This window comes from Colletotrichum spaethianum (genome assembly GCF_022836535.1).
Source record: "Colletotrichum spaethianum MAFF 239500 DNA, contig04, whole genome shotgun sequence".
Classification (NCBI taxonomy): domain Eukaryota; kingdom Fungi; phylum Ascomycota; class Sordariomycetes; order Glomerellales; family Glomerellaceae; genus Colletotrichum; species Colletotrichum spaethianum.
The window spans coordinates 1,277,312-1,295,449 of NW_026054774.1; the positions used below are offsets into that span (position 1 = coordinate 1,277,312).

An 18,138-nucleotide genomic window follows, 5' to 3' on the forward strand; every position below is an offset into this window, starting at 1 on the left:
TGTCGTCGCTTTGCTCGAATTTCCCTTCGTTCGAGATTGCCTGACAGCGGCGGGAGCAGGCACCTTATACACGGAGGTATGTGCACGCACTCGCTGGCACCTATGTGGATGCGGTCGCGGTGCAGATATTGGCAACAACAAGAATCTCAATATCGACGGCTTGGAATGAGCGAAGCTGTTGCATCCTTGGTCACACTCGGTTCGGGGAAATGAATTATTTTTGGGGGCCTGTTGTCTCTCCGCGATTTGGTACAGTCTTTCTCTTCGTCCGTATCCGTCGTACACTGGACGGCAAAAGAGACGGAGTGCCTTTGACGCCACAAGCCAGCGTCTCTGAAGAACCCAAACAGTGCATAGAGGCGGCGATCATCAGTCTTAGCGCCTTGCGGCAGTGAGGAGTAATTTGGGTACCCGTATCTTAGCATAATGTAAGTCGAAGGAAGGTACCTTGCATCTTCCTTCCTGCCCTTTCTTGCCGTGCCTTACGCTTTGGGTACCTACCGAGTTCGCTCCCGTCTCCCACTCTCCCACTTCTCCCACCCTCACAGTCTCTTTCTTTCACTCCGCTCTGCTTTGCCTTGCCTCGCCTTACCGCCCTCGTCCACTGCCTTACCCGTGCTTTTACTCTGTACCTTGCTCCCAAAAAGCACGGCGGCACTGCACACCACCACCTTTCCACCTCATACTTTCTCACCCTCGAGGTACCTTTTCTGTGGCACTCGAGGCGTAAGGTACCACGGAAAGGTACAGGAAGAAAGAAAGGAAAGGAAAGGAAAGGTAAAAAAAAATCAAAAGGAAAAAAACAACCCGACGTCGCTCGTCGGCTATCCTTACATCCCATCCCATCACCTTACCCTTCCTCCTCCTTCTCTGCACCAGCACCCAACTGCACAGCCTAACTTTGGGGATTCGCCCGGGTTTTGGGTGCAGCCGATCGAGCCCACACTAAATCTCCCTACGGCCAGCAACGAACGCCTCATAACAAAACCACCACCGCGCCTTCGCCCACACTCCTTTGATCGTCCTTGACTCGGCCCCTTTTTTTCCCCTTCTCAGCTGGTGTTGGTGCTGAACTTGGACTGCGGCACCGCACTCCTGCGACCCGGACGTTCTAGGATTTGCATCACATAGCCTCGCATCACTACTCTGGTGTGGATTGCCTACCCCTTGGGTGTCATTTTGTCTCCTCCTCTTCGTCCCGCCGTCTATTCTTCCCTCGGACCATACGAGAAGGTAAAAAGGGAAGGGACGAAAAAAAAAAACAGTGGTCGGCCGCTGGTAGCATTTCAGCTCCTGCTCCAAACATCGCCCTGCTGGTTACTCCACTGCCACAAGCCAACAACCTAACCTCGACGACCCCGACCCAGTTTCCCCCGACCCTCTTCTCACCCTCGCCCTCACCCTGAACCCCGACTATTCGTACTCGACCGACTCCCAATCCCAATCCCACTCCCCGACTGCCACTTCTCACCAACCGCCATCCCTTTCAGCCCAGCGCCTGCGACGCGGCCAGCCGTCTCCCGCCAGTCACGCGAGTAGCTGCCCGCCGTTATCCGGCTTATTTACCATCGCTCAGCAGCACGATACCGCCGCCGTGCGACGACGACCCTTTTCTTCAATTCTCGATCCCAGTACATACATACCCTCTACCCATCCCACCACAACCACCCCCCGGCATTTTCACCGTCCAGCTGATGCCGGCCGATAATCCCCTGGCAATTTCCACGTCCGACACTCGAGGCTGACGGGCCGCTTTTCAATCCGTTCCGCCCTACCAGCCAAGAGTCGCAATCGACCTTACCAAGTAGAGAGAGTATCGACACGAAGAGTATTGCAAACATGGCGTCGGATTACGACCACGGGGCGCCTGACGACCGCTTGCAGGCCCACCCCGCTGCCCCTATGGAACCCGGCTATCCTGGCGATCGAGGTTGGCAGCAGCAGCAGCAGCAACAACAACAGAATGGAGGAAGGAGAACCCCCGACAGCAGTTATCGCACACAGCAGTCCTCGCGCTCACCAGGCCCCAGAACACCTGGCAGAGAAGGCGACTCGAGACGGAGCGGTGAACGCAGCAGATCCAACGGAAGAGGTGGGCGGTCAGCCAGCGGTCAACAGAGAATCTGCAAGAAGTGTGGAGAGCCGCTGACCGGCCAATTCGTGCGCGCACTGGATGGAACCTTTCATCTGGACTGCTTCAAGTGTCGTGTAGGTGTTGAACGTGTCCCCGATCCCCCCTTGGCCTTACTAATCCAAACTTCTCCAGGACTGCGGTCAGATCGTAGCTTCCAAGTTCTTCCCTGTGGACGACGAAAATGGCGAGGGACAGTACCCGCTCTGCGAGACGGACTACTTCCGCCGGTTGGGTCTGCTTTGCTACAAGTGTGGTGGTGCCCTTCGAGGCTCCTACATCACTGCCCTCGACCGAAAGTATCACGTCGACCACTTCACATGCTCCCTTTGTCCCACTGTCTTCGGCGCCCAGGACAGTTACTACGAGCACGATGGCAATGTTTACTGCCATTACCACTACTCCACGCAGTTCGCGCAGAGATGTAATGGCTGCCAGACTGCAATCCTCAAGCAGTTTGTGGAGATTTACAGAAATGGCCAGAACCAACATTGGCACCCCGAGTGTTACATGATACACAAGTTCTGGAATGTGCGACTTACCCAGCCAAGCGATTCCTCCGAGATACCCCAAGAGACCGACGACCCCGCCACGCGCGAAATCATCAGAGAGGAGGAGGAGCGCATGGAAGAGAAAGTTTATCGCATCTGGAGTGTCTTGTCGACCTTTGAGGAGTCATCTGCGGCCTGCATTTCCGACATGCTTCTCCACGTGAGCAATGGCGCCTACGTCGACGGTGTGCTCGTCGCCAAGAAGTTCATTTGGCACGTCGAAATTCTGTTCCAGTCTGCTGATCGCCTAGACTACTCCATGGACGAGCTGAAGTTAAAGGGTGTGTTTTGGTCTCTTCGCCTGCCTCAAATCGCGCTGCTAACAGGCCAGAAATAGGATTGTCGTACGGACGTGAGGCCAAGCTTTTGTGCAAGAAGATAGTATCTTTCTTTTCCCTGTTGTCCAAGACCCAGGACACGGGAGCCCGGAAGCTTGGCGTCACGCAGGAGCTGCTGTCTCTCGTCACAGGCCTTGCCCACTACCTCAAACTTCTTATTCGAATTTGTCTGCAGGGAGCGCTGCGTCTCGAGAAGGAGTCTAAGAGCTCTGACGGCATCTATCAATTCCTGGACGATCTCAGCGAGCTGGACAGTGTCAAACCTGACGACAACACTCTCCAGGCTATCACCGGCAACTCACGACTTTCGGCAAAGGACTCGGACCATTGCGCACTGTGCAACAAATCTGTCGAGGACGAGTGCGCTAAGCATTCCGATAGACGTTGGCACATTACTTGCGTGAGCTGTTCTCGATGCACCAGAGACATCGGTCGCAAGCTGGAAGACGCTCGTTACAATGCCTTCGACAAGAAGATTTACTGCAATAACTGTATCGGCGCCAACAGCGAGGACATACCTCCTTTCGAGCATGTCACCAAGTTGCAGCAATACGTTTTCCTGCTGAAGGTGGCTCTGGCGAGATTGTTGGACATCCTCCGAAGTAACGGCGCTTTGCCTCGGCAGAATGACGACCAGAACATGGATGGGTATGGTCCAGGCGAGGGCCCCCAAACTTTGGCACCCGGAGAAGCGCCCTACCTAAATTCAGACAACCGCTCGAAATCGTACGCCGGAGATCAGCGGGAGCACAATCGCGAGTCTTCCTACGAGAACACGCTGAATGATGTTCGCCGGTTGAGAAGCACTCGGCTCGACAAGCACTTGTCGTCCAGCTTCAGAAAGGCGAGAACCTCGCGCATTATGGACGGCCCTGAGGGTCGTAGCGTCCGCCCAGGATCGGCAGGCGAGGACTTGGGACGAGCCGATGGGGACCTCCAGATTGTCGAAGACAGACGTGGCCCAAACGACGAGGGCACGACGGACAAAATGTTTAACCACCAGGACGCCCTGACTCTCGATGACATCCCGCGGATTGTCGCTGCCGAACAGGTCAAAGAGCAGCAGTACAAACCAAGCCGACAAGAGCTCTTCCGATCTCCTGCGACCGATCCCACGGGACACCAAAGATCGCAATCTGCGGGCAGAGAGGCAGAGATCCGCATGGGCGACCCGATGCCTCAGCGGCTCGGCCGGAAGTATTTCTCGGAGCTGTCGGGACTGGAATACTTCATCGTGCGCCACCTAGCAGTCTTGACTCTAGCGCCTGCGGTTGAGCACGAGTTCTCTCTCGATGAGTTGTTGAGCTTCATCGAGCTGAGGAAGCAGCCCACCTTCTGGAAGAATCTCGGCAAGGCATTCAAGAACGACAGGCCCAAGAACGTCAAGAAGAAGGGCATCTTCGGTGTGCCGCTGGATATCATTATTGACAAGGACGGTGCCGAATCGACAGACGGCGTGGGACCCGGCACTCTCAAGATCCCCGCCATCATTGACGATCTCATCTCCTCGATGAGGAAGATGGATTTGTCGGTTGAGGGTGTGTTTCGAAAGAACGGAAACATCAAGAAGCTGTCCGAGTTGTGCGAGAGGATTGACCGCGAAGGCTGCGATAGCATCAACTTCATGGACCAGCCCGTAGTCCAAGTCGCCGCCTTGTTGAAGCGATACCTGCGCGAGCTTCCCGATCCGCTCATGACTTTCAAGCTTCAGAAACTCTGGATCGCCGTCGCCAAGATTCAAGACGACGAAAAGCGCAAACAGTACCTGCATCTCATCTGCTGCCTGCTGCCCAAGCCTCACCGAGACTGCTTGGAGATCTTGTTCTGCTTTTTGAAGTGGGCCGGATCTTTCCACCAGGTTGACGAAGAAGCTGGATCCAGGATGGACATCAAGAACCTGGCAACGGTCATTGCGCCGAACATCCTTTACAACAGCAACAAAGCGCCTACGCTGGACAGCGACCCCATGTTTGCCATTGTGGCCGTGAACGACATGATCACCTCTATTGAAGAGATGTGCTTGGTAGGCATATTTTGTGAAGTGTCGAGTACTTGGACGTGGCTAACTCTATCTCACAGGTCCCTGACGAGCTCATGGATCTGGTCAACGATCCCTTTGTCTTTGGAAACACGGCTGATCTCACCACCAAGGACATTCTCAAGCGCTACCAAGACCGCATGGGCCAGAGATCGGGGCTCAGCGGTGAAGTCAACGAGGTTTTTAACAGACCCGACAACTCGACTCGGCCCCCTCCCCGAAGGGTCGAGACAGACCCCGCTCTGTGGCAACAGCAAGAGAGCAGTGTCCGCCCCGTGCAGGATTCGCCCATGCCCATACCTCCTTTCAACCAAGCCAACCCTGGCACGCCGCCCCAGCGATGGCGAGCACAACAAGAAGAGAACGGCCAACCGTCTCCCTATGGCGGAGGAGCACAATTCGAGCATTCTGACACCGAGGGCCCTAGTGAGGCGCAGAAGAGAGAGTGGCGCCAATCTGGTGGAGTCTGGGGAAGACAGAATGGTGTTGGTGTTGGCGGAAACTTGTAAGCCGGCCGGCCAGGCCACACACATACACACACACACATGGCAGGTCTACACACATCACAGAGCGACCCGCCATCCGGTTCTCATTACTGCGCAGCATTCCATCGGAACCTGCGATTTGGGGTTTCAAGAGTCACATATCCATGCATCGTTGACGGCGTTCCCGACCGTTTTTCATCGAAAGGACAAAAAGATTTCCTTATTGTTCGACTTCTACTCACGACAAGGCGGCATGAATGATTTTTTTCTTTTCTTTTCAGAGAGCTCGGTTTTTTTCTTCCAAAAAAACTCCCAACCCCTTTGCTTCTTGGCTTCTCTAAGCAAAGCATCGGATCAGCTCGGAACTAGTTTCCTGCGGTCTGCCGGTGTTCTTTCACACGACACGAGCCTGACATTTTTCAGGAAGGGGGTGGCAGGATTGGGAGAATTGGTTTGACTTCGGTTTGGCTGGCTTGGAGTATAGGCCCAAGGGGCTCGTCGACTCGTCGGTGGGCAATGCTGCTCGATTGATTGACCGTCTCGAGCTGGACAGCAAGCTTCGTCATCTTCTTGGCTTGCGCGCGAGACCCACTATAGCTTCGCTTCTTTGTTGGAATGGTGAGATGTCGGATTACATTTGTGAGAGGATATCGGGGGCAGAGAGAAGGATAGATGCAAAAAAAGTGCGCCACATTTGCGCGCATAGGTATGGAGGTTGTTGTTGTTGTTGTTGTTGTGAGGGTGAGGGTGAGGGGTGGAAAACAAAAAGCCGCCTGTTCTCCGCCTCCACTTATGGAAGGTCGCGCGGCAGAGAGCGACAGTCTTCTCTACAGGTAGCAACGGGATGGTGAAGAACCAGCCTTGTAGCGCCGTAAATGTGAACTGGACCAGGCCGATGGTCGGCCTGCAGGTTTCCCTCCAATTGATGCTTTCAGATACCATACCTGTATGCTCCCATGTGTATGCTCCCATGTGTGTGCTTCCATGTGTGTGCTTCCATGTGTGTGCTTCCATGTGCGCTGTCATGTTTGCACATACTGGTCACTATAATGTTACATGATGTTGCAAGGTAAAGTGGACTGTGCTTCGCAGCTTGATGTTTTTGCTCATGACATGGCCGATTGGGGGCCGATTATTAAGTCCCTCCTACAGCGAGGGTATATATGTGTATATACGGGAAAAAACCACACTTTTCAAACACGAGTCCCAAGATCGCCAATGCCGCCGCTCATCACAAGCGTTCCTCGTACCCGTCTGTCTGTCCTTGTACCCATCATGGTTCGTCTCATGACTTGACACTGACCTTGCCGGCCTTCTCCTGGTCCAGGAACCACTGCACGCCTCTCTTGATGCCGTCGTCGAGGCCGACGATGGGGCGGTAGCCGAGCAGGCGCTTGGCCTTGCCGATGTTGTAGTAGCGCGTCATGCAACTGTAGATGTTGCGCTGGCGGTTGAAGATGGGGGGCTTGCCGATGATGGAGAAGAAGACCTCGGAGCAGAAGCCCAGGACGACGCCGATCTCGCGGGGGATGGCCCAGACGTGGCTTGTGCCCTTGTCGGATCCCGCGGCGCGCCAGATGGCGCGCGCAAAGTCCCAGAAGTAGATGGGGCTGTCGTTGGTGACGAGGAAGGCCTCGCCGTCGACCTTTTCGTGGTCGAGGGGCGCGGTGGAGGCCGCGGCGGTGGCGAGGAGGAGGCGCGCCGCCAGCAGGTGGGCGTGGGCGACGTTGCCGACGTAGGTGAAGTCGAAGAGGTTGTCATTATCGCCGAGCTGGACGCCCGTCTTGCCCTCGCGGTAGATCTTGACCATCTGGTGGGTGACCATTGTGTCGCCCTCGCCGAAGATGCCCGCCGGGCGGATGGAGCATGTGACGAGGGGGTAGGGGTCTTGGCGGTTCGCGTTGAGAACCAGTTCTTCTGCGGCGGCCTGAGGGAGGGAGCATGTCATGTCAGCCTGGTGCGCCTGGTTGCAAGAGAGCGTTATGCGACGAAGGGGAAGCCACCAGGGCAGGCGCATACCTTGGTCTCGGAGTAGTACTCGGTCTGTAGCTCGCCGCGGATGACGGGCCACCGCTCGTCGGCGTTGATGAGGTCGTTTGTGTTGTCGCTGATGATGCTGGCGGAGGAGGTGTAGACGAGGGCCTTGACGGAGGCGGCCTGGCACGCGGCGACGACGGAGGCGGTGCCGTCGACGTTGACCTTGCGGAAGAGGTCCTTGGCGACGGCGCTGTCGCCCTGGACGGCGGGGGAGGCGGTGTGGATGACGACGTCGGGCTTGACGTTCTCGAGGATGGACTTCATCTTGTCGGTGTCGGTGATGTCGGCCTCGTGGTAGTTGGCTTTGGGGTGGCGGTTGTGGCCGCAGCGGAGGTCGATCACGTCGACAGCCGCAACAGCCCAGCGGTCGCCGGCGAGGAGCTGGTTGACGACGTGGTGGCCCAGGAAGCCATTGCCGCCGATGACGAGAACCTTGCCCAGGTTGGGGAGAGTCGCAGGCTTCTTCTCGGACATGGCTGCTGTTTCTGAGGTCGTCGACCGGAAGAATTCGTTGGGAGAGTCCAGGGGAGCGAGAACGGAAGGGGGTACCACGGGTGAGGAAGGGGAAGAAGTCGGGGAAAGGAGCAAGTCAGTTTGTTGGCGGTTTGTGTCTGGTCCCTGAGCAATATGATTCTGGGGTAAGGACACACACTGCAACGGGATGGGCCAATCTTTCTGTGCCTCAAATTGTCCACTGACAGCCCGCGCGTACAGAGTACAGGCTGCCGGGGCTGGGGAAGGCCACAGCGGATGGTACAGCTACCTCATTCGAGCTCTTCAGCGCGCTAAATGGAATTGGGCTGCGGGCTAGAAACCGACACCCCGGTCTATCTCTTCTGGCGTTGTGGTGGTGGTGGGTTCGGTGTGCTATGCGTGCTTCCGCCTGCACCGCTACGTGCAAGGGACAGATGATGGGATATGTGCCCCACCTCGAAGTGCACTGACTTCGCGACTTCTACGGTCCTCAGTCGCGCTTTTGGGACTTCGCCTTTGACTTTCAATCTAACATTACTCACTTCCCGCATTCCAGGCGCCTTTATGCTCTTCTCTTCCTTTTTGGATACTAATTCGCCTAGGAATCTTATGTATTATACCCTTCATCATCAAATTTGCTCCTTCTCATCATCATGCACCCTGGCGTCTGGTCTTTGAGATGACCGCGCTCGCAAGAACCGCTGTGAGGCTGTCATGGAGACAACTGCCAACGTCGAAATATTGGTGCACGTCACAGCACCGTGCAGGACCGTCGACGATGCGCGCTATCGGGCCCTGGCACAGGCATATCTCGACTTCAACCCGGCAAGCCAGACCAAGATCGTGAGGAGGCCTTCACCCAGTACCGCAGAAGAAGTTATTCCGAGTTCACAGGCTGAGCTGCCGGCTTTGCCTGCTTGGTCTGATGCACCACCGCCGATTCCCAGCAGCGATGCAACTCAGCCTGCCACCTCTTCACCGGTGCGGCCACCACCACCCCCGCCAATATCGTTTGGATCCTTTGGGTCCTTTCGCTCGCAAGAACTGTCATTCAGAAGCGTATTGGACAACAGAAACTCCCCGGGCCTAGCCCGGCCACTTATATCCAGAGACATAATACCCTCTTCCCAACCAGAGGCAGATCCGCAAAGGACCCAGGGTAGTTGGCAAGCCCCTCCGAGTACCATCGGAGACTCCCAGCCTCTGAATACCATAAGTCTTATAGAGTTCTCGTCTCCCAGTCGGCTGTTCGAGCACCTGGCTTGCCAGTTTGACAGCCAAGCCGCCGGGTTATCACAGCAACATTCGGGGAATCAACAAGGGCCGACTCTCCCGGCAGATTCAACACCAGTGCCAGACTCAGACTCGGGGGAGGATGAGGATGATGGTCAGGTTGTCCTCGTGGCATCGAGTTACTTGACCACAGCTGGCAATGAAGCCACCCCGGGCCCTGCTTCTTCGGCAGATAATGTGGTGCTAAGAACACCGTTCCCTGCTTTTAAGCGGCCACTTCTACCCAGCTCGTCGTTCGAGCAGGTCATACAAGATACGCCATGCCAGCCCTTGAAGAAGAGAACACTACCTTCGTCGCCAACCCGAGGCGGTTCTGAGCCTCCTCTTACGTCAAAACGGCACAGAAGATCTGCGCCCATCTCTGAGTCGAGGTCGGTCATTACCAAAAGCTCCTCAGATGTCGGAACGGTTCCTAGCGACCTCTACCGCCCCATACGCCCTCCAAATGAGCGGCATCTAAACTACCTCGAACGCCTCGAAATCCATCCTGTCGGTCCTCCCGTCGGAACCACAGACTTGACGCCCGACGATCTCCTGACGCCCAAACTTCGGGAACTAGCCCGTCAGCTCAACATCTCAAAGCGCTACGCACCCGTCGAGCAGAAACGGGAACTCCGCCCCTTCGAGCGAGGCTACTGGCAGCTTGACTGGAGAGGCTGGCGGCCCACGCTGCGCGAGCGCGCGTGGCACTTCCTCACGGACTACATCCTCGAGGGGTTCGCCGGCTGGGGCGTCTGGTGCAAGCGCGCCGAGGACTGGACCTGGCTGCGGGTCTACTGCTGGGGCCACATCGCGGGCCACGTCTACCTGGCCCTGTACTTGGCGAGCGAGAGGGCGCTGAAGAAGGACGCGGCGAGGTGGGTGGACGGTGCCGGCGACGTCGTGGTCATTACCCACGGGCATGAGAATTCCGAGTCCGGGGACAGCATGGATGACGGCCCGGATGACGGGACGTGAGACGATACGGAAGGGGGCATGCCAGGTAGAGTTTTCATGTTTTCTTGAATTAGCGAGGCGTTTGGATCGCACATGGGCGTCGCATCAGTTTGAAAAGTTTGGACACGCCGGCGCAAATACTGCGGTGAGCACAGCATCAACAAAGGGGGTCCGCGTTACTTCGGTACTTTGCATGTAAAAGGGCCAACTGGGCAATCGAATTTGATTGCCAAACCCCTCCCTGACAACTGGTATCTGAAATACAGCGTTGAACAAGCGCCCAATCCTTTCCAGCGATCCCTTATTCTGTACAAGCCCAGAGCACAAACTACAACAACAGGCCCGCCGCCTTCTTCTCAGCCTTTGCCTTCTCTTCGTACACGGTCGACCGTTGCTTGCCGAATTCGCTCAAGTATATAACCTATGTCTGCTTTTCAAAACTCGACGCCGCCTTGGGAAAACACACCCTACGAAACTCGACCCTTTACTCGGGGGTCTCGCCGCGGTTGACGACGTGTCCCAGCACGCTTAGAGCATCGCGCGCGTACCGGTCGACGTCTGCCTTGGACAGCTCCTCGTACGTGCCCTTCTCGGGCTCCGACAGGGCCTTCCACTCGTCGCCGACCCGGCGGGCGACGTCGGACGGCCTCAAGCCAGCAAAGTCGCCGCTGGCCCAGCGGGCCTTGGTGAAGAGCGCAAAGGGGGTCTGCGGCTTCTTGGGCTGCCGGTCGTCGCGGATGGGCGCGGGGACCTTGCGGCCGCTGACCTTGCGGAGCTTCGCGCGCGCGCGGTTCGCCTCGGCCACGGCCTGCGGCGTGTGCGACTCAACCCACGCTTTATAGGCGGCGTTGTTGGTGAGCTTGTTCTCGTCGGCCTTTTCCTGGAGACGCTGTGGTTGGGAGGGAACGCACCGGTGTCAGTCTCTGGCGACTTTCATAGAAGAGATCAGGGGTGGGGAGGTCTGGGAGCTTACCTGGAGCTCGTACGAAGACAGGTTCTTGAACGACTCGGCGCTCTCCTTGGTCCGGTCCATCAGAACAGCCGCTGAGTCAGCCTGCTTGCCCGCCTCCGCGGAGTGAAGCAACCACGCCGTCGACGGCAGCCTCTTCGGGTCCGGCAGCAGTGCGAGCTTCTTCCACTCCCTGACGTCGAGCTTCTGCTTCTCCTCGGGCGTGAGCACTTTCTTGGCCCGTTTCTTAGGCACGGGCTTCTTGGCCGCCACCTTCTTCTTCGCCTTGGGCTTCTTCGCCGCCGCCTCCTTGGTCTTGGTCGTGACCTTCTTCTTCGCCGCCGCTCCGTCCTTGGCTTCGGTGGTCTTCTTCGTCTTGGTAGTCGTCGAGGACGCCTTAGTGGCGGGCACACGTGTCCATTGTGACGTCGAAAAGCCGCGGTACGCTGCGCGCACGATGGATTGGGTTCGCGGGCCGGCCAGTGGTGCGGCGCGGAAGAGCAGGCGCTGGGCGGCTGCCCGGCCGATTGATGTCAACATCCTGGAAGTGTTTATTTATGGGGTTATTTTATGCTGAGCTTTCGTTTCGAGGGCAAAGTCGCGATGCGGCGCAGGGTGATTCGAACGGCACGAACCAGAGCGGATCAAGCTGCGAACGGTGTTTTGTCTGGAGAGGAGAGGTACCAATCGTGGATTCGGAGGAGTCGGGAGATTTTCGACACCACAAATGCCGTCCGTGGTGTTGACGAAATGACGGGGGATGGGACTAAGAGCATGCGACCAGAATTGGGCTGACCTCCTTGTTTGTTTGACCTTTGACCCCTGAAGCTTTGTTGTACTAGATACTTGAGAATGCACGCCTTGTTAATGTTGTCAAAAGGTATCTAGTACCGATTATGCATCGCCCACTCCAACAGCTTCGAAGCTGACTCTTTTCGGCAAGCACACCCCAAACTTGCAGCCCCATTTGTCAGGCACCACCCTGACGCAGCATGCACCAGCGGCATGAGCATTAGCTGGCACAGCCAGCCGGGCCGGAGAGGCATCCATGGGGACGCGAAGCTCAGCACAGCAACCCCCAAGCTTCATTCAACCTCACATACCGACTGACCATCGCCAAAACCCACGACCTTCCACACGAACAATCGACACCGTAGTTCTACGACCTCAATCAACCAGTCTTTCAAACTACACACATCACACCGGCCATAATGGATCACAGACCGCAAGCTTGGGGCCGTGTATGCAATCCATCTCCTCCCCTCCATCCTCTTCAGCCTTGTATCATGGACTAACATACCGAACCCCTCCTCGCAGCCCAGAGACGACGTCTACGGTGCCTACGACGGCTCCTACATGAACCTCAATGGTCCCAACCAAGCGACACAGTCCCCAATCGTCACGGGCACATCAGTCATCGCCATCAAGTTCAGCGAGGGTGTTGTCATTGCCGCCGATAACCTGGGTATGTCTCCAACTCGCTCCTGTCCTCCCATCCTCGTCACCATGCATCCCTCTCGAATCAAAAGCAGGACATGCACTGACACTTCCCTCAAGCATCCTACGGCTCCCTCGCCCGCTTTACCGACGTCAAGCGTCTCCGCACCTTCGCCAACTCCACCGTAGTCGGCTTCGGCGGCGACGTCTCTGACATGCAGTACCTCGACCGCCACCTCTCGGCTCTCGATATCGAAGAGTCGTACGACCTGTCCGCAGATGCCCCCGCCCGCCTCAACGCTGCGAACCTGCACAAGTATCTCTCCAAGCTCCTCTACAAGCGCCGCTCCGACTTCGACCCCCTCTGGAACCACCTCCTTGTCGCCGGCCTCGACGACAGCAACAAGCCCTTCCTCGCTGCCGCCGACCTACTCGGCACCACCTTTACCTCGCCTTCGCTCGCCACAGGCTTTGGCTCCGCCCTCGCGCAGCCCATCATGCGTCGTTACGTCCCCGACGAGGAGGCCGCCGCCAAGCTATCCAAGGAGCAGGCCATCGAGGTCATCAAGGAGTGCATGAAGGTGCTCTTTTACCGTGACGCCCGCAGCTCTGATAACTACTCCATCGCTGTGGTAACCAAGGACGGTGTTGACTTGAAGGAGAACGAGAAGCTCGAGAAGCAGAGCTGGAAGTTTGCGGAACGAATCCGTGGCTACGGTACGCAGGTTGTCTAGAGTGGGATCACAGGGGATGGTCGGGAAATAGAGAGACAAAGGAATGAAATGACAATGACTGGTTACTTGGCGATTGATCGTGTGGGAATGTTCAAAGGCGTCTCTAGACGAATGAGGGAACGAAGGGTCGAGGCCGACCCTTTCAACCGCGAATTAAATCGGCATCATCACAGTGAGTCGAGGCTTGCAAAGTGTAACACTAAATGAAATAGACAATATTGCTTTCATTGCTTCAGGTTGCCTTGCTGTGTGGCATTTAACCTCCAAAAAAAAATTACGCTCCTTTATCTTGACAGGTCCTTGAAGTCTCCCATGCTGGACCTTTCCCTCATTTTCCACAAATACCCAGTAATACACGAGAGGGTTTCACATCTGACACCGCCTCTAAGCAGCCCGCTGTGGCATTAAAGCATCAAGGGCCAGTCTCCCTTTTGGCAACCCAACTCCGTTGTGGCGAGAAGTAGCCGACAATAAACCAAACCTCAATCTCCCGATACAAGCAGCTTACTCGACGGTGACAGACTTGGCCAAGTTACGAGGGAAGTCGACGTTCAGGCCCTCCATGACAGCCAGCCAGTAAGCAATCAACTGCAGGGGGACGACATTGAGGATACCCTGCAGGGCATCAACCGTCTTGGGGATCTCAATCTTCTCGGCCTCGTTGGTCTTGAACTCCTCATCGCTGGGGTTGCAGATGACAATGGGCTTGCCACCACGAGCAATAACTATTGAACATTGTTAGCATCCGAGTTGAGCAGGCCGTATCACGAAGGTATTCTGAACTTACCTTGCTGGTAGGCGTTGAGCGATTTCTTGAAGAGGTCATCGCGAGTGAGGATCATGATGATGGGCAGGTTCTCGTCGACAAGTGCAAGAACACCGTGCTTCAGCTCACCAGACATGACAGCCTCACAGTGTAGGTAGGAAATTTCCTTGATCTTCAGTGCACCCTCAAGGGCAGTGGAGAACTGGGCGCCACGGCCGAGAAGAAGAAGAGACTTCTGGTTCTGGAAGGTCTTGGAGCAGAGCTCCTTGATGGCCTGGTCCTGGGTAAGGATGTCCTTGATCTGCTCAGGGATCTTAGCAAGACCCTCCATGATCTCCTCACGGCGCTTCTGCTTGGAGGCGCGGTCCTCACTAAGGGAGAGGGCGAACATGACCATGGCGATGAACTGAGAAGTGTAGGCCTTGGTCGAGGCAACACCAATTTCGGGGCCTGCGTTGACGTGAACACCGCAGTGAGTGAGCAGGGAGATGGAGGAACCGACGACGTTGACGATACCGACCGTCAGGGCGCCACGCTCCAGGCAGTAACGCAGAGCCATCAGTGAGTCAGCAGTCTCACCGGACTGGGAAACGAAGACGCAAGTGTCGTCACGGAAGACAGGTGCCTGTCTGTCGAGGAAGTCGGAAGCCAACTCGACAGCGATGGGGATCTCAGCTAACTCCTCAAACACACCACGAACGGCCATGCACGAGTGATAACTAGTGCCACATGCAATAAAGATAATTCTGCGGCAGCGGCGAATGGTAGAGATGTAGGAGCGGAGACCACCGAGGGTGACGGTCTTGTTGGCAATGTCAAGACGACCTCTCATCGTGTTGACGACGGACTCGGGCTGCTCGAAAATCTCCTTCTGCATGAAGTGGTCGAACTTGCCCTTCATGATCTCCTGGAGCTCGAGCTCGAGGGTCTGGATGGTCCGCACGTTGGAGCTGCCATCAGCCTTCTTAAGACGGTGGATGTTCAACGAACCCTCGTGGATGTGGGCAATGTCGTCGTCCTCGAGGTACATGACCTTCTTGGTGTGCTCGACAATGGCGGAGGGGTCAGAGGAGAGGAAGAACTCGGTGGGCATGGGCATGCCGTCGTCGGTCATGAAAGCGCGCGATTGCGAGCGGTGCAGAAGGGATTTGTCGGGGGCACCCAGCAGAGCGTTGGGGTTCAAGAAGTTGTCCTGCTTCTTGAGGGCAACGTTCTGAGAGGCGGCCTCGGCAGAGAGAGCACCCTCCTCGGAGTATTCGACATCGACGAAGTCGACCTTCATGCGCTTCTGGGTCTTGACACCGATGACAAGGGGAGAACCCTTGCGGGCAGCAATGACCTCGTGAGGGTAGTGGACGGACTTGATCAACAGTCCATAGGCACCCTCGAGCTCGTTGATGACAGCCTTGGCCAGGTCTGTGAAGCCGACCTCGGGGTGCTGGTCGTACAGGTACTTGGCGAGCTTGGCAATGCACTCAGTGTCGGTCTCGGTCTCGAACTTGAAGCCCTTGGCGCTCAGGAGAGTCTTGAGCTCCTTGTAGTTGGTAATGATACCATTGTGGACGACGGTGAACTCCCAGGTAGGGTCAGATCTACAAAGGAGATGTTATTAGTTCCAGAGTCAATGGCGTGGAAGGAGGCTCAACGGAGAAAGTTTGCTGTTGTCCTCGAGGAAGTGCACGCGTACCTGTGGGGGTGGCAGTTCAGACGAGACGGGGGTCCGTGAGTAGCCCAGCGAGTGTGGGCAATGCCGGCATGTGAGTCGAAGTACTTGGTCTGGTCGACCTTGGACTCGGCGATGAGCTCCTTAAGCTTGGCGACCTTGCCAACCTCCTTGAAGGCAAAGACTTCGTTCTTCTTGTCGCCGTCGACGGCCAGACCGGCCGAGTCATATCCGCGGTACTCGAGACGAGACAGACCTGGGGGAGGCAGCAACTTGTCAGCCAAAAGGTTCTCAGGAGTGAGTGGAGCTCAGAGGCTCCAATTGGAGTTGTTCAGGGGGAGGCGGTGTACTCACCGTTCACCAACGTGTCGAGGATGAACTTCCGGTCCTTCTCCACCAGGTAGTTGACGTAGCCGAAAATGCCACTATCAGGAGGTTCCCGTCAGCTTACTGCTTACTGAGATGCCAATTGCCTTTGTGGCTGCCGTCCCGGTCCCCTCTTCAGCTGGTGAAAAGCTATGTGGAGGGGGGACACAGGCTGCGGGCAAGCTTGCTGGGGAGCGGGGAGAGGATTGGGGGTAGACGTACCACATATTGATTCAACGCAATAGAAGACCCCGACAAAAACGTAAAAGAGCAATTCGCAAAGAGAGTCAGAGACTGGGTCGTGGAGGAGGCGGTGTGGGGTATCAAGAAGAGCGAGAGAGATGGATAGTTGAGTCGAGAGAGAATGAGCAGGGCAAAGCAAGTTCAGGAGGTGGGAGCTGAGCAGCTTTATGTGTTGCTGGTCGACGGGCTGGAGAGCGAGAGAGGGGAGTGTATTGTGTACGTGGAGAGAATACGCAGTAGCGCCTAGAGGCGTGGAGGTGGGTGGTGGTGGGCGGGGTGTGACAGGGGCGTGCTCGTATCGGCGGATGACAGAGAGGGCGCGGGGCGGGACGGGTTGAGGGTGAGGTACGAGGACGAGGGCGAGAAGGGGGATGAAGCCAAGGTGGGAGGACTAAATCCCTTGCACTGAATCCGTACTTGTTGCGTGGACGATATTGGACTACCTTTTTTTCGCCTAGGCTGAATGGAAAGGAATCGGGACTGTCAGAAGCAATTGCACAGGCTATTGGTGAAGTTTGTCCTGAGAATACTGGAAGATGTCTTGGGCGGTTTTGGCAGGTAGACGTCAAGCAAGAGCCTAGCTGCCTTGGATCTTCGGCCAGTGAAGAAGATGAGGCTCCGAACGCGTGGGCAGTCTAGGTAGACGCTGGGGCTGGGGTACGGACGATGCAAGCTTTTATTTCCCATATTGAGGTCACCGGGTTTGTTCATGTGTCTTGCTACAGTAGTGAAAAAGACGGCATTGTTTTGTCGTCGTTTTCGTTTGTTAGTCTGGATGCCGGGGCTATCACAGGGGCAAGGTACAGTGTCCATATGGTCTTTGCTAAGTTGCATTGGTTGTTTGGGGCGCGTTGGATGGCAAGTGACTTCACCCCCAAAGACTCCATTCAGTGTTGTCTGACATATCGCGATTAGGGGTAGCATACAAACATGTCAAGACTCGGAGAGCAGGCGCCGGGGCAACAGGAATGGATCTGGGTTCAAATGGAGCAGCGGGCAGCAAAGGCACCTACCTGCGTTCAGGGAGCGGCATGGACCAGGGAAAGAAAGGAAAACACGGACCTGTGCCTGGCCAGCCTGTCGACGAGCTGAGAATGCAGCAAGTGAGGGGCAGGTTTTCTGGAGGGCCCCAAATGGAAAGGCCCCCACCTCACCGGCAACAACAAAGCAGCTGCAGTTACTGCTGGCACCACTTGCCTGCAGCAACAGCATCGCGATTCTCCTTAGAACCTTGAGTTGACTGCATATCTCCGAGTAGGCCCATCCCGGCGAAATCCGTTTGTCTCCAGCTCGACGGAAAATATCGTCCAGGAACTGACATGTTGTCTAATCTGGACTGTTGACTGGCCAGGATCCTACTCGCAAGCTGTCTCTGACTTGTTTCTTCTCACCCACGGCAGGCGCAGCGGACGCAGGAGCGAGAGCCCGCCCACCACTCACTTCCTCCCGTCTTCACCTCCATTCAGTGTCCATGTCCGCCGCCTCTCTCCTCAAAGCCCCCCTTCCTTTCCTGGGCTGTGGCGCCATTCCCTGGCTGAGCCATCCGGCTGCTACACTAGTTTGAGAGATCGCCATCGGTACGTACCGCCGCAATATCTCACTTCTGGAGAAGGCTTGCTTGTTCATCTAAACCAGCTGTTACGGATACAGTAGTCCTTGTCGGGCGAAGGGTCGATCCGCCCAGCGCAATCAGAACA

The 18,138-nt window shown here is 56.3% G+C and overlaps 6 protein-coding genes across 6 annotated transcripts; 3 read left to right on the plus strand and 3 right to left on the minus strand.

Moving 5' to 3' along the window:
- Positions 1-1,839: 1,839 nt before the first annotated feature.
- ColSpa_02387 (Rho1 guanine nucleotide exchange factor 1) lies at positions 1,840-5,567 on the plus strand (the record flags this gene model as incomplete). Its single annotated transcript, XM_049268599.1, has 4 exons — positions 1,840-2,208; positions 2,267-2,963; positions 3,020-5,043; positions 5,100-5,567. The coding sequence occupies 4 exons, from the start codon at positions 1,840-1,842 to the stop codon at positions 5,565-5,567; spliced, it is 3,558 nt and encodes a 1,185-aa protein (XP_049124556.1).
- Positions 5,568-6,828: 1,261 nt separating this feature from the next.
- On the minus strand, positions 6,829-8,054 carry ColSpa_02388 (sterol-4-alpha-carboxylate 3-dehydrogenase, decarboxylating; the record flags this gene model as incomplete). Its single annotated transcript, XM_049268600.1, has 2 exons — positions 6,829-7,470; positions 7,563-8,054. The coding sequence occupies 2 exons, from the start codon at positions 8,052-8,054 to the stop codon at positions 6,829-6,831; spliced, it is 1,134 nt and encodes a 377-aa protein (XP_049124557.1).
- Positions 8,055-8,768: 714 nt separating this feature from the next.
- Positions 8,769-10,304, plus strand: ColSpa_02389 (uncharacterized protein; the record flags this gene model as incomplete). Its single annotated transcript, XM_049268601.1, has 1 exon — positions 8,769-10,304. The coding sequence occupies one exon, from the start codon at positions 8,769-8,771 to the stop codon at positions 10,302-10,304; it is 1,536 nt and encodes a 511-aa protein (XP_049124558.1).
- A 463-nt stretch (positions 10,305-10,767) lies between these two features.
- On the minus strand, positions 10,768-11,772 carry ColSpa_02390 (uncharacterized protein; the record flags this gene model as incomplete). Its single annotated transcript, XM_049268602.1, has 2 exons — positions 10,768-11,172; positions 11,257-11,772. The coding sequence occupies 2 exons, from the start codon at positions 11,770-11,772 to the stop codon at positions 10,768-10,770; spliced, it is 921 nt and encodes a 306-aa protein (XP_049124559.1).
- A 671-nt stretch (positions 11,773-12,443) lies between these two features.
- On the plus strand, positions 12,444-13,403 carry ColSpa_02391 (proteasome subunit beta type-7; the record flags this gene model as incomplete). The annotated part of the gene is made up of 3 exons (XM_049268603.1): positions 12,444-12,473; positions 12,550-12,697; positions 12,790-13,403. 3 exons carry the CDS (start codon positions 12,444-12,446, stop codon positions 13,401-13,403), a joined length of 792 nt encoding a protein of 263 aa, XP_049124560.1.
- Positions 13,404-13,907: 504 nt separating this feature from the next.
- On the minus strand, positions 13,908-16,425 carry ColSpa_02392 (glutamine--fructose-6-phosphate aminotransferase [isomerizing]; the record flags this gene model as incomplete). Its single annotated transcript, XM_049268604.1, has 5 exons — positions 13,908-14,128; positions 14,191-15,761; positions 15,857-16,088; positions 16,187-16,257; positions 16,421-16,425. 5 exons carry the CDS (start codon positions 16,423-16,425, stop codon positions 13,908-13,910), a joined length of 2,100 nt encoding a protein of 699 aa, XP_049124561.1.
- Between the last annotated feature and the right edge of the window lie 1,713 nt (positions 16,426-18,138).